The sequence below is a fragment of the Hyla sarda genome, chromosome 4 (assembly GCF_029499605.1).
Source record: "Hyla sarda isolate aHylSar1 chromosome 4, aHylSar1.hap1, whole genome shotgun sequence".
In the NCBI taxonomy this organism is placed as follows: Eukaryota; Metazoa; Chordata; class Amphibia; order Anura; family Hylidae; genus Hyla; species Hyla sarda.
Genome location: NC_079192.1, coordinates 189,405,502 through 189,417,373, shown reverse-complemented (window position 1 = coordinate 189,417,373; position 11,872 = coordinate 189,405,502). Strand labels below are relative to the sequence as shown.

The 11,872-nt window shown below is 43.0% G+C and overlaps 1 protein-coding gene across 1 annotated transcript; it reads left to right on the top strand.

Annotated features, from left to right (window-relative positions):
• Positions 1 to 1,349: 1,349 nt before the first annotated feature.
• Positions 1,350 to 11,025, top strand: ATP6V1F (ATPase H+ transporting V1 subunit F). Its single transcript, XM_056573115.1, has 2 exons — positions 1,350 to 1,588; positions 9,421 to 11,025. Exons 1-2 carry the CDS (start codon positions 1,422 to 1,424, stop codon positions 9,620 to 9,622), a joined length of 369 nt encoding a protein of 122 aa, XP_056429090.1. The 5' UTR covers positions 1,350 to 1,421; the 3' UTR covers positions 9,623 to 11,025.
• Positions 11,026 to 11,872: the final 847 nt, after the last annotated feature.

Genomic DNA, 11,872 nt, shown 5'->3' with positions numbered 1-11,872 from the left:
GTCGAACAATTTACATAGACATATGAGGTATGTGCTTACTCGAGAGAAATTGGGCTACAAATTCAAGTATAAATTTTATCCTTTTACCCCTTGTAAAAATTCAAAAATTGGGTCTACAAGAACATGCAAGTGTAAAAAATGAAGATTTTGAATTTTCTCCTTCACTTTGCTGCTTTTCCTGTGAAACACCTAAAGGGTTAAAACACTTACTGAATGTCATTTTGAATACTTTGGGGGTGCAGTTTTTGTAATGGGGTCATTTATGGGGTATTTCTAATATGAAGACCCTTCAAATCCACTTCAAACCTGAACTGGTCCATGAAAAATAGCGAGTTTGAAAATTTTGTGAAAAATTGTAAAATTGCTGCTGAACTTTGAAGCCCTCTGGTGTCTTCCAAAACTAAAAACTCGTCAATTTTATGATGAAAATATAAAGTAGACATATTGTATATGTGAATCCCAAAAAAATAATATTTGGAATATCCATTTTCCTTACAAACAGAGAGCTTCAAAGTTAGAAAAATGCAAAATTTTCAATTTTTTCATCAAATTTTGGGATTTTTCACCAAGAAAGGATGCAAGTTACCACAAAAATTTACGACTATGTTAAAGTAGAATATGTCACGAAAAAACAATCTCGGAATCAGAATGATAACTAAAAGCATTCCAGAGTTATTAATGTTTAAAGTGACAGTGGTCAGATGTGCAAAAAAGGGCTGCGTCCTAGAGGTGAAAATGGGCTGTGTCCTTAAGGGGTTAAAGGACATCTATAGTGCAAAATAACTTATCCCGTTTGTGTGGCTTTTCTCAAACAAAAAAAATGTTTTTAATACAGATTAGATTGTGAGCCCAAAGGGGACAAGGACCAATTTGAGTGTACAGCACTGCAGAACCTGCCTGCGCTATATAAATAAAGATTGGTTGATATGTGCAACTGCTCTGTTCTTACTCTACACTGGTGTGGATATATCTCCCCTATATGTATACTTGTGAGGTAAAAGTTGCCCTTTGTTCATGTCACACTTCTCTGCTGACAGGAAGGTCCACCATGTACAAAGACACTGTGACCTGGGATGAGCAGCGATAATGGCGGCCACAGTTCTTTCTCTGAGGTAACTCTTCGTCTTCTCGTGAGGTGACCTCTCCTTGTGTTTAGTTGTCCTACCAATACCCCACACACCCGCCTCCCGTCCTCTCTTGGACACCCTGACATGAGAATAGCCCTGCTGCATTCACTATACACCGCTCCCCTGACCTTTCCCTCACACACACACCAAGCCCCGCCCAGTGCCCGCTCATCTACACGTCCCAGTAGAGCTCCGCCCCTCAGTGTCAGCTGACGTACCAGTCACATGACCGGCAGTAGTTGGGTCGAGTAGAGCTGTGTGTGAGCTGTCAGCTGATAGAAGCGGAGAGAGAACATGGCAGGCGGCCTGGTTCGTGGAAAACTGATCGCGGTGATCGGTGATGAGGACACCTGCACCGGCTTCCTGCTCGGAGGAATTGGGGAGCTGAACAAGAACCGGAAGCCAAATTTCCTGGTTGTGGAGAAGGAGACGAGCGTGACGGAGATCGAGGAGACGTTCCGGTGAGACATACCACTCGGTGGGGCAGGAGGAGTAGGTCCGTGACAGATGGGCCTGATCAGTGACCAGAAAGCGGCCGGGAGACAGTGGGTGCACAGTAGTAACGTAAAGCGCTATCTCCCTCCCTCTGTACCAGGCATAGGCAACCTTCAGCACTGAAGATGTTTTGGACTACATCTCCCATGATGCTTTGGCAGCATTTTGGCTGAAAGAGCATCATGGGACATGTAGTCCAGAACATCTACAGTGCCGAAGGGTGCCTATGTCTGCTCTATACGATGTATGGCAGCACCATAGGGCATTACTAGATATGATCATATACAGCACTGTTCCCAAACCTGTTGTTCTCCAGAAAAACTACAACTCCCATCGTGCCCTGTCATCTGAGACTAGGTCAGCTCAGTCATTCTAGGGAGTAAAAGGGGGACAGCTGTAATGATATGTGATAGTACAGGATCTGTATGGAGATATGGACACCGATGATCAAGCAGTAGAACTCGCATTTAAAACATTAACCTGTGTTTCCCGATCAGTGTGCCTCCAGCTGTTGCAAAACTACAACTCCCAGCATGCCCGGACAGCCTTCGGCTGTCCGGGCACGCTGGGAGTGGTAGTTTTGCAACAGCTGGGGGCACCCTGGTTAGGGAATACTGCATTTAACCTCAGATCTAGCATTACTGTAGTCTCGGCCTCATCAGACTTTAAGATTCAGTCATTGCTCCTGTTCCCCTTTCTCATGGTCACAAGATGTGACCTCAGCCTGTGATTTTCCACCCTGATACAATGGCTGTATGTTTCTATTCAAAGCAAAGAGCCTGTTTACTAAAAACACAGTCTTCCTTGTTCAGGAAAGGTCTGCCCTGAACTAGAATGGGGCGCCTGCCTCTAGTGTTATGGCATCACACCTCGCCCACCTTTCTTCCCTTACACCAGTGTGTCTGTTCTCCGGTTCATTCATAGATAGCAATTCCCTAACCTAATGCTATTGTAGATACAGTATAGGGGAGATTTATCAAAACCTGTCCAGAGGAAAAGTTGCCCATAGCAACCAATCAGATTGCTTCTTGTTAAAAATGAAAGCAATCTGGTTGCTATGGGCAACTTTACCTTTACACAAGTTTTGATAACTCTCCCCCTATATCTTTACTAATGTCGTATTTGCCTTACAGATATGTCAGCACATTACTGTCTGTGAACAGAATGCAGGTTACCCTAAACTGTAGTCTGGACCAGTGCGGGTATGCTGAGAGTTGTAGTTTTGCTACTACTGGAGGTCCATGGTTTAGAAAGCACTGGTCAAGAATCTGTGGGAAGAACTAGCACTGTTGAAGTGCCCAACAGCTAACAGGAATTTCTGCCAAAATAACACGGGGGAGGGCCATGTGTCGGTGCACTATTGGATTGGTGAACTGGTGTTTGGCCTTACGTGTAATTGACTTACTAAAGCTATGTTCACATTGCATTGTGCGCTGTCCCATTTTGGGTTCTTTGTTCTGATCTTTAGTTTTTTTTCTTGGCCAAATAGCCTCAAAATAGGACCTACACAATTTTTTTTCCTCCTATCGTTCCGATGGACTTGCCGACGGAGCTCTGTGTAACGGAGCCTGACAGCAATGTGAACGAGCCCTTAGTATTCAGATTTTTTTTCTCTGTGCACTTGGCTGGGTAATATAGCATGCTTACACTCAGGGCTGTGGAGTCGGTAGATAAATGTTCCGACTCCAACTCAGACTCCAGAGTTTTCTGTGCTTCCAACTCCAACTCAGACTCCGGAGTTTTCTGTGCTTCCAACTCCGACTCCACTGTATTAATATGTGAATGTATTTTATACATTACTTGAAGGAAAGAAAGGCAACATGTCATTACCACAGGACTACTGGCTGGGAAGCCAACAATCTACTGTATTGAATAGTTTGTGTGCTGATCTGCTGCTGAAGATAGGGCAGTGGGAGGATCAAGGAAGGGGCATTTATTATAAAACATGATTTCCCTAGTAGAATCCCATAGTCATGTTTAAAGGGGTTCTCCGCCCCTAGACATCTTATCCCCTATCCAAAGGATAGGGGATAAGATGTCAGATCGCCGGGGACCCCCGGGATCACCGATGCGGCACGCGCTATCATTACTGCACAGAGCGAGTTCGCTCTGTGCGTAATGACGGGCGATACAGGGGCCGGAGCATCGCTACATCACGGCTCCGCCCCTCGTGATGTCTAGGGGCGGAGTACCCCTTTAGGCTAACAATCGAGTTTACAAGTTTTTATAGCCTTAGCTGAATGGCAGCAGTTTTTCCAATGGTTTACAGCTTCAGTCTTGAACTATTGACCCTCCATTCCCTTCACTTATGCAAGTGTCTCTAGTCCTGCAAAAAACATATTTACTTAACCCCTTATCAGTGAGAGGCTAGGTTACCCATGGGTTCCCTGTAACAGCAGAACACAACACTATGGAAAGTATAAGTATTGCCGCTCCTAATTGTGCGTTGTGTGCCAAATAGTAAATCACATGAAAAGCATGCTTCTTCAGTCACTTAACGTGTTAATTTTACGGTTACATGAGGCACTGCATGCATTGGTCTTTATTCTTACAGTAGAGAAGTAATTAATTATAACTTTTTGTGAATTGGGACATTTAAACTTGCTTTTTTTTTTTTTTATTCCAATCTAAATTTAGGAGTCTGAGTCGGTGCATTGTTTGCCGACTCCGACTCCAGGTACCCAAAGTTTCGTCCGACTCCTCGACTCCGACTCTTACTCCGACTCCACAGCCCTGCTTACACTGAAAGGGTATGTTCACACTATGTATTTAGCGCGGAATTCCGCGTGCTGAAATGCTTGTCTGAATTCCGCTGTGTGAACTCCTAACATCAGTGTGAATGGGTCTCTGCGGACCCGTTCACACTGCGGAATTTCGGCGGCGGACAATTCTGCCGCTGAAATTGAGCCATGCAAAGAACATGTTCTTTCTTTGTGCGGAAGTCCGAGAGCACTGCATAGCCCTCAATGGTGACGGCACAGTGCCGCAAAGTATTTTGGTGGCGGTCGCCATCTCCGCTCACGGAATTCTGCTCCAAATCCATAGTCTGAATATACCCAAACATGGCTCTGGTTATATCTGGGATGGTCAGTGGAACCCTCACCAATGAGTCTGTTATCTCCTATGATATTAGAACTATTTAGAATGGCAGTGGGACACTATTTCACTCTGCAATTTCACCTATAACAGCATGTATGTTTACTAGGGATGTCCCGATACCATTTTTTTAAGACCAAGTACGAGTACCGATACTTTAATTCTAGTACTCGCCGATACAAATTACTAGTACTTTTATTTATATTAAGGGAATCTGACACCAGGGTGACGCGGTTTCTGGCGCTGCTTACCGTGCTGATATTTGGTTCCTTGTTGTGCGCAATGGAGGCGGCTGCTTTAGTATGAGCCAAGATTTCTCCATTGGACAGAACAGGGAATTTGCATTGGCGGTGAGACCGATGACCACATGGTGAGCAGCAGTAGAAATCAGGTCACCGGCACTATCTACCCATAAATTCAAGTTAGTGCAGGTGACTCTGCTGTAAGATTGCCTTTTAATAGTAGGTAGAATCCCCTTGCAGACATTAGCAGCCCCCCCTCCCTGTAGAACGCAGGCCCCCCCCCTGTAGACATTAGTAGCAGCGCCCCTGTGGACCGCCGTTCCCCTTGTAAACCGCAGCCCCCCCCCCCCCCCCTTGGAGACAGCAGGGCCCCCTCTTTAGACATTAGTAGCAGGCCCCCTCTTTAGACGTTAGTAGCGGGCCCCCCTTGTAGACAGCAGGCCCCCCCCTGTAGACATTAGTAGCAGCCCCCCTGTAGACTGCAGTTACCCTTGTAAACCGCAAACAAAAACGCTGCGGCCAGATGTTAACTGTAAATCAGTGAGAAATCGCAAAATTATTTTTCCACTTTGCATTTTTCAGTTTGGCGTTTTTTTTTTTTTATCCTTTTGGCGTTTTTCAGCTCCTTGGCGGTTTTGCAAAGTTGTAGCATGTTGAGCCTATGGCTTTTCTCCCCCCCTGAAATAGTGGCATTTTTCTCCCATAGAAGTCTATGTGAGTAAAAAACGACATGTGGGTTTTAACTTTGGCGTTTTTGCAGGCGTTTTTTATTCTTTTTCGGACTTTAGCGATCCAAAAAAGTGATGGAGATACCTTTTTTCTTTAATAAAATTTCGTAGGGTACCATTAAAAAAGTTTTAAAAAAAATACAGTTGTGAAGGAAAAAATTGTATTTAATGAAGTGTATCTTTACTACTAGCTGAGTACCCGGCGTTGCCCGGTTTTTCCTCAGTCTGTTCCATGCTGGGAGTAGTAGTACTACCTAAAAAAATATTAAAAAAAAAAAAGTGAAAAACACACACACACTACATTTTTATTATTGTGGGCTACATTTTTAGGCCCCTGTTTGCCCACATAAATTGATCCCTGTTTAAAAATTAATTAAAATTGTTATAAAAAATATAAATTTCGTTAAATAATTTTTTTTCCATCACTACTGCATCCTTTTTTTAAAATTTATTTTGGTACCCAAAAAATGCAATTTCTACTCAAATGGATAAACGTCAGATGCAAGAAATTGCACTGGCGTTTTTTTTCACACAATAAAACACAGGAAGAAAAAAAAAAAAACATGTGGAAACTTAGCCCTAAGTAGTTCTCCACTTTGGACAACCCCTCCTTCTTAGGCTGTGCCCACACCACGTTTTGTAACTACGGTTCCTGTATACGGCTGGGAGGAGGGGGCGGGGCTTAATCGCAGCGCCCGCACTCAGCCGTATAGGAGAGCTGTATTTAATGCATGTCTGAGCCGACCGGAGGCTGCAGTTCACGCCGGTCGGCTCATAGACATGTATTAAATATGGTTCCCCTATACGGCTGAGTGCGGGCGCCGCAATTAATCCCCGCCCCCCTCCTCCCAGCCGTATACGGGAACCGTAGTACAAAACGGGGTGTGAACCCAGCCTTAGAGGGGGTCTGTCCATATTATTGATCTGATCTACGGTGGAACCTACCAAATAATGTCAGTATTATCTGATCTCTGTAGGACCTACCAAAATCTGTCAGTCTGATTGATCACACACAATGGTAACCCATGTGCGGACCTTCTTAAATTTGTGGGAGGAGATTATGCACAGTGGGACCACTATTCATATGTAAATCATCCCTGTGGGCAACTCCTTGAATATAGGATTAGTTCCCCCCCACAGGATGACCCCCATATGAATGTTGTGTCTATCCTGCTATGGCGGGTGGTCATTACGTCATTGTGACATCATGACCTAAAGTCACCAGTAATTTAATATATGTGATCTTATGAATTGCTAAAATATCTATAATGCAATTCATATCTCTGGGCCTGACTATTTACCCAGAATATTTAAAAGCTCATTGATTTACGCTATGGCGGTATGTTTTCCAATATCATGAAATAACACACAGGTATTATTATCTATGCAGATTTATTGGTTATGATTTATAAACAAAATGAGTATATAACAACAAAGGTTATACATATATGTATCCTAAATCAATATGACACATTTAGGACATTATATAATCATTATTTAATATATAAGCGCAATGACTACATATGTGAAGCATGTAAAATAAATACGCTAAGCTTATGCAGATAGTAGCTATATAGAATATATATAAATCAATGGCGTCTCTCCCCGAGAAAATATTATATCAAGACGCATACAGAACAGACATCTCCCCCCTATTCTTCAGATATAGGAAGTACAAGTCACACAATTGTTAAGACTACTGGGGGATATAAGTGACAAATGTTAAAGGGGTATTCCAGGAAAAAACTTTTTTTTTTTTTTTATCAACTGACTCCTGAAAGTTATACAGATTTGTAAATTACTTCTATTAAAAAATCTTAATCCTTCCAATAGTTATCAGCTGCTGAAGTTGAGTTGTTCTTTTCTGTCTGGCAACAGTGCTCTCTGCTGACATCTCTGCTTGTCTCGGGAACTGTCCAGAGTAGAAGAGGTTTGCTGTGGGGATCTTCTGGAGTGGAGCCAGTTGATATATAAAAAAAAAAAAAAGTTATTTTTTTTTTTTTCCCTGAATAACCCCTTTAACACCAGTCCATCTATCTAACCACACACAACTGGAACAACAATTTAGATACAGATATATATATGGGATCGACCGATTATCGGTATGGCCGATAATCACGATTTTGGGCATTATCGGTATCGGCAATTACCTTGCCGATAAGCCGATAATGCCCCAAACCCCGCACCGCCCCCACTGCACCGCGACGGCCCCCCCCGATCCGCCGCCCCGCACCTCGACCGCCCCCCGTAGTGCTGGGCGGTATACCGGTATGGATTTTTGCCCATACCGCTATACCGGTCGGGCCCCTCCCCCACCCTCCGAGTCAATAAAAAAATAAAAATAAATTAAACTTACCCGTAATGGGGGTGGTCCGGGCCATCCATCCTGTAGTGTCCGGCGGCATTCCGGGTGGAGGGTGAACCGGTACGGGCTGTCCTTCTCCGGGGGTCCTCTTCTCCACTCCGGGCAGGCTCCGGCCTAGTACGCTGCATAGACGCCGTGACGTCAGGTGCGTCGCTGCGCACGGGCGTCACTGCGCAGCGGCGTCTATGCAGCGTACTAGGCCGGAGCCTGCCCGGAGTGGAGAAGAGGACCCCCGGAAAAGAAGGACCGCCCGGAATGCCGCCGGACACTACAGGAAGGGAGGATGGATGGCCCGGACCACCCTGACAGGTAGGGGGGAGAGAAGCGGGTGGTGGTGGCGGCGGCCTATGGCACCGCAAAAGCCACCGCAGTGCATTGATTTAAAGCGCCCACTTTAAATCAATGATCTGCAGCGGTGTCGAGGGGGGATAAATAGCCGATAACTTATACCGGAATATCGGTATAAGTTATCGGCCCAAACCTCCACCGATTATCGGTATTGGCCCTAAAAAAACGATATCGGTCGATCCCAAATATATATATATATATATATATATATATATATATATATATATATATATATATATATTTATGACAAATAAAGTAGCGAAGGATCGGTAAATATGCTAAATGTGCACTAATGTTAATGCATTAATATATGCATAGGCCACGCCCCTTTCTCCGCAGATGAAAGTTGGATGATCGCTATATACTAAACATACTACAATCTCTAAATGGAGATTTAATATATCTATTCGCTATCTCAATTGCCTTAATGACATCCACGTCTTAACTCTGATTCTTACCATCTAAGAAGTTAACTTGTTGTTACCCGTTGCATGTAGCAAAGTAATGTATCCTGTGCTGTATTCTGCTGAAAGAATGAGCTAGGTCCTTCTTTCAGCGTTGTTAGCTCCATTGCTGAAATTTTCTAGTGTGCACTGTGCAGCCGAATCCCATTGACAATTGGCCTCCGCTTGCGCGTGATCTCGGGGCCGGCACTGCAGCGTTCTGAACACGGAAGCTTGTTTGTGACGCCACACTGCCCCTGTTCCTGTCTATGGAAGGGGCCTTGACGACTACTACATAGCCTTCACCTCTCCTCCCATAGGGGGCATGACTGCTGTGGTCGCCCATCATACGGCATGGAGTGGAGTTCACCTAGTGCACCGGATGACTGGGGTGCTGCGTCGGAGATGGCGAGGGATCCCAGCGGCCGGACCCCCACAATCAGACATCTTATCCCCTATCTGTTGGAAGGGGGATAAGATGTTTAGGGGCCAGAGTACCCTTGTGAAGTAACAGCATTAGTATTTTAAATTTAATTGAATCAGTAACATTTTTTTTTTTGTTTCCCTTTTGTCCAGGGCTTTTCTACAACGTGATGATATTGGAATTATACTGATTAACCAGTTTATCGCTGAGATGATCCGACATGCTATTGATGCACACAGTCTCTCCATTCCAGCTGTGCTTGAAATCCCATCTAAGGAGCACCCCTACGATGCTAACAAGGACTCTATACTGCGCAGAGCTAAGGGCATGTTCACAGCAGATGACTTGCGATAATTTGCTACACTGTATGATCCCATATTTATGGGACCTTCCTGTAATGGTGTTGTATAACTTCCTTCCTACATAATCCTGTAAGCAGTGACAGGTTACAAGGAAAATGTCACTTCTTGTTTTTTTTTGTTTGTTTTTTTCCTTTATAATTTATTCCTGCCACTGGAGCGGAGTCTCTATGGTACTGAAGTAGCTCCTGTATATCCCTTAGTGCAGTGTGTCCTGACCAGTGTTCCTCCAGCTGTTGCAAAACTACAACTCCTATCATGCCTGGACAGCCTTTGCCTGTCTGAGCATGCTGGTAGTTGTAGTTTTGCAACAGGTAGAGAGAGGCACACTGGTCAGGAAAAACTACCTTAGTGTGTAAAGCTTTTTTTTTTTTTTTTAGCCGCTGTTCTGACTACTATGTGCAAATGTGCTTTCTTTCGTAAAAATACATAAAATGAAAAAAGTGGTGAGACTGGTTAACATTCCTGCTTGTCTGTACTAGTTAATGTAAATCACATCTTTTTTTTAAAGAATTTTACTTGACTTGTATACTAGGCGATGTTCCTATTATAGAATTAAATGGCCCAAATTTACCAATCTGCTAAAACCAAAACTGTCTGCTTTTGCCCATAATAACCAATCACAGCTCAGCTTTCACTTTACTAGAGCTTGTTAAGATATGAAAGCTGAGCTGTGATTGATTGTTATGGGCAAATCACTCCTGTTATTGTTTCCTACAGATTGATAAATCTGGACCATTGTGTCAACAAAACATGCCAGAATACTGGAGCACTGAGGACCTTTTATGGGGATGTTCAGATGGCGTAAAATGTGGGGAACGTACGTCCGGAAAACAGTGCCACACATTTGAATAATCCTACTGGTGCTGGGACTGCTCGGAAATGCTACATCTCATAGACGGCAATGCATGAAATCTGTAAAAAGAATAGACATGTTTACTCTTTTTGCGAATGCTGGAAAGCTCTGCGGCGGAAATTCCACAATGGATCCCATTTGAAATCAATCCAGCTGCTGATGTGGAAAGTTCCGCCATGTGAACATACCCTATCTGTACCAATGTAAGCAAGTCCTGATAGTTTAAAGTGTGTATCGGTAGCCCCCTCTGCAGTCATAGAAGCCTACTAGTTCTGCTTATTTAAATTATAGACAGATGTCTCCTAGTTTGTGGGCAAAGATTTAGTGTCCCAAATGCATATTTCTTAATATTATATTATAGTGGCGTATGCCAAGAACCGGTGGTATTGTGACTGATTTGATGAAAAGCAGCTTTTTATTTTATTTAAATTTTTTTTTAAACACACATTTCCCACATACCTGATTTTGGATTATGTGCTCCCGTCTCATCTTGTGAAAACTTTGTTGTTGAGTAGATTCAATAAAGGCAACACTGCGAATGACTTCAGTCTCAGCTCTTGTATTGTCCTTACTAATAGTTGATATTTGCAAATAGTTTTTATGTTTACTGAAAACAAAGTGTGTGTGTATGAAGTGGATAGTAGATCATATAAGGTACTTTAATTATGGAATTAATATTTAAAGGGTTGTCCAGCAAAAGAAACAACCTGTGTATTGTGTGTAATAATAAATAAATTAATAAATAAAAAAAGTATGATAAGGCAACCTACTAATATAATGTGTTTTTAGCCATAAGGCACGGATCTCTCCATATCTCCTCTGCTCTTTCCCTTGTAGCTGTGACCTCATCACACAGCGCTTCTACCCCTCCCCTCTTGTATATTCAGCTAGAGAAAATTGATGTGAAAAGGGGAGCTCATATTACTGCTCATTAAACTTTAAGGCAAAGGCAAGCTTTTTCAGCCACAGTAGTTTCCTTCAGAACATGCTTACTGCTGCATTATCTTTGAAAGGCTTAAAATCTAATAAGCAGTAATATAAGGTCCCCCTTCACAGTACTGGTCTCTCCTTAACCCCTTCAGGACGGAGCCCATTTTGGCCTTAAGGACCGGAGCGTTTTTTGCACATCTGACCACTGTCACTTTAAACTTTAATAACTCTGGAATGCTTTTAGTTATCATTCTGATTCCGAGATTGTTTTTTCGTGACATATTCTACTTTAACATAGTGGTAAATTTTTGTCGATACTTGCATCCTTTCTTGGTGAAAAATTCGTAAATTTGATGAAAAATTTGAAAATTTAGCATTTTTCTAACTTTGAAGCTTTCTGCTTGTAAGGAAAATGGATATTACGAATACATTTTTTTTGGTTCACATATACAATATGTC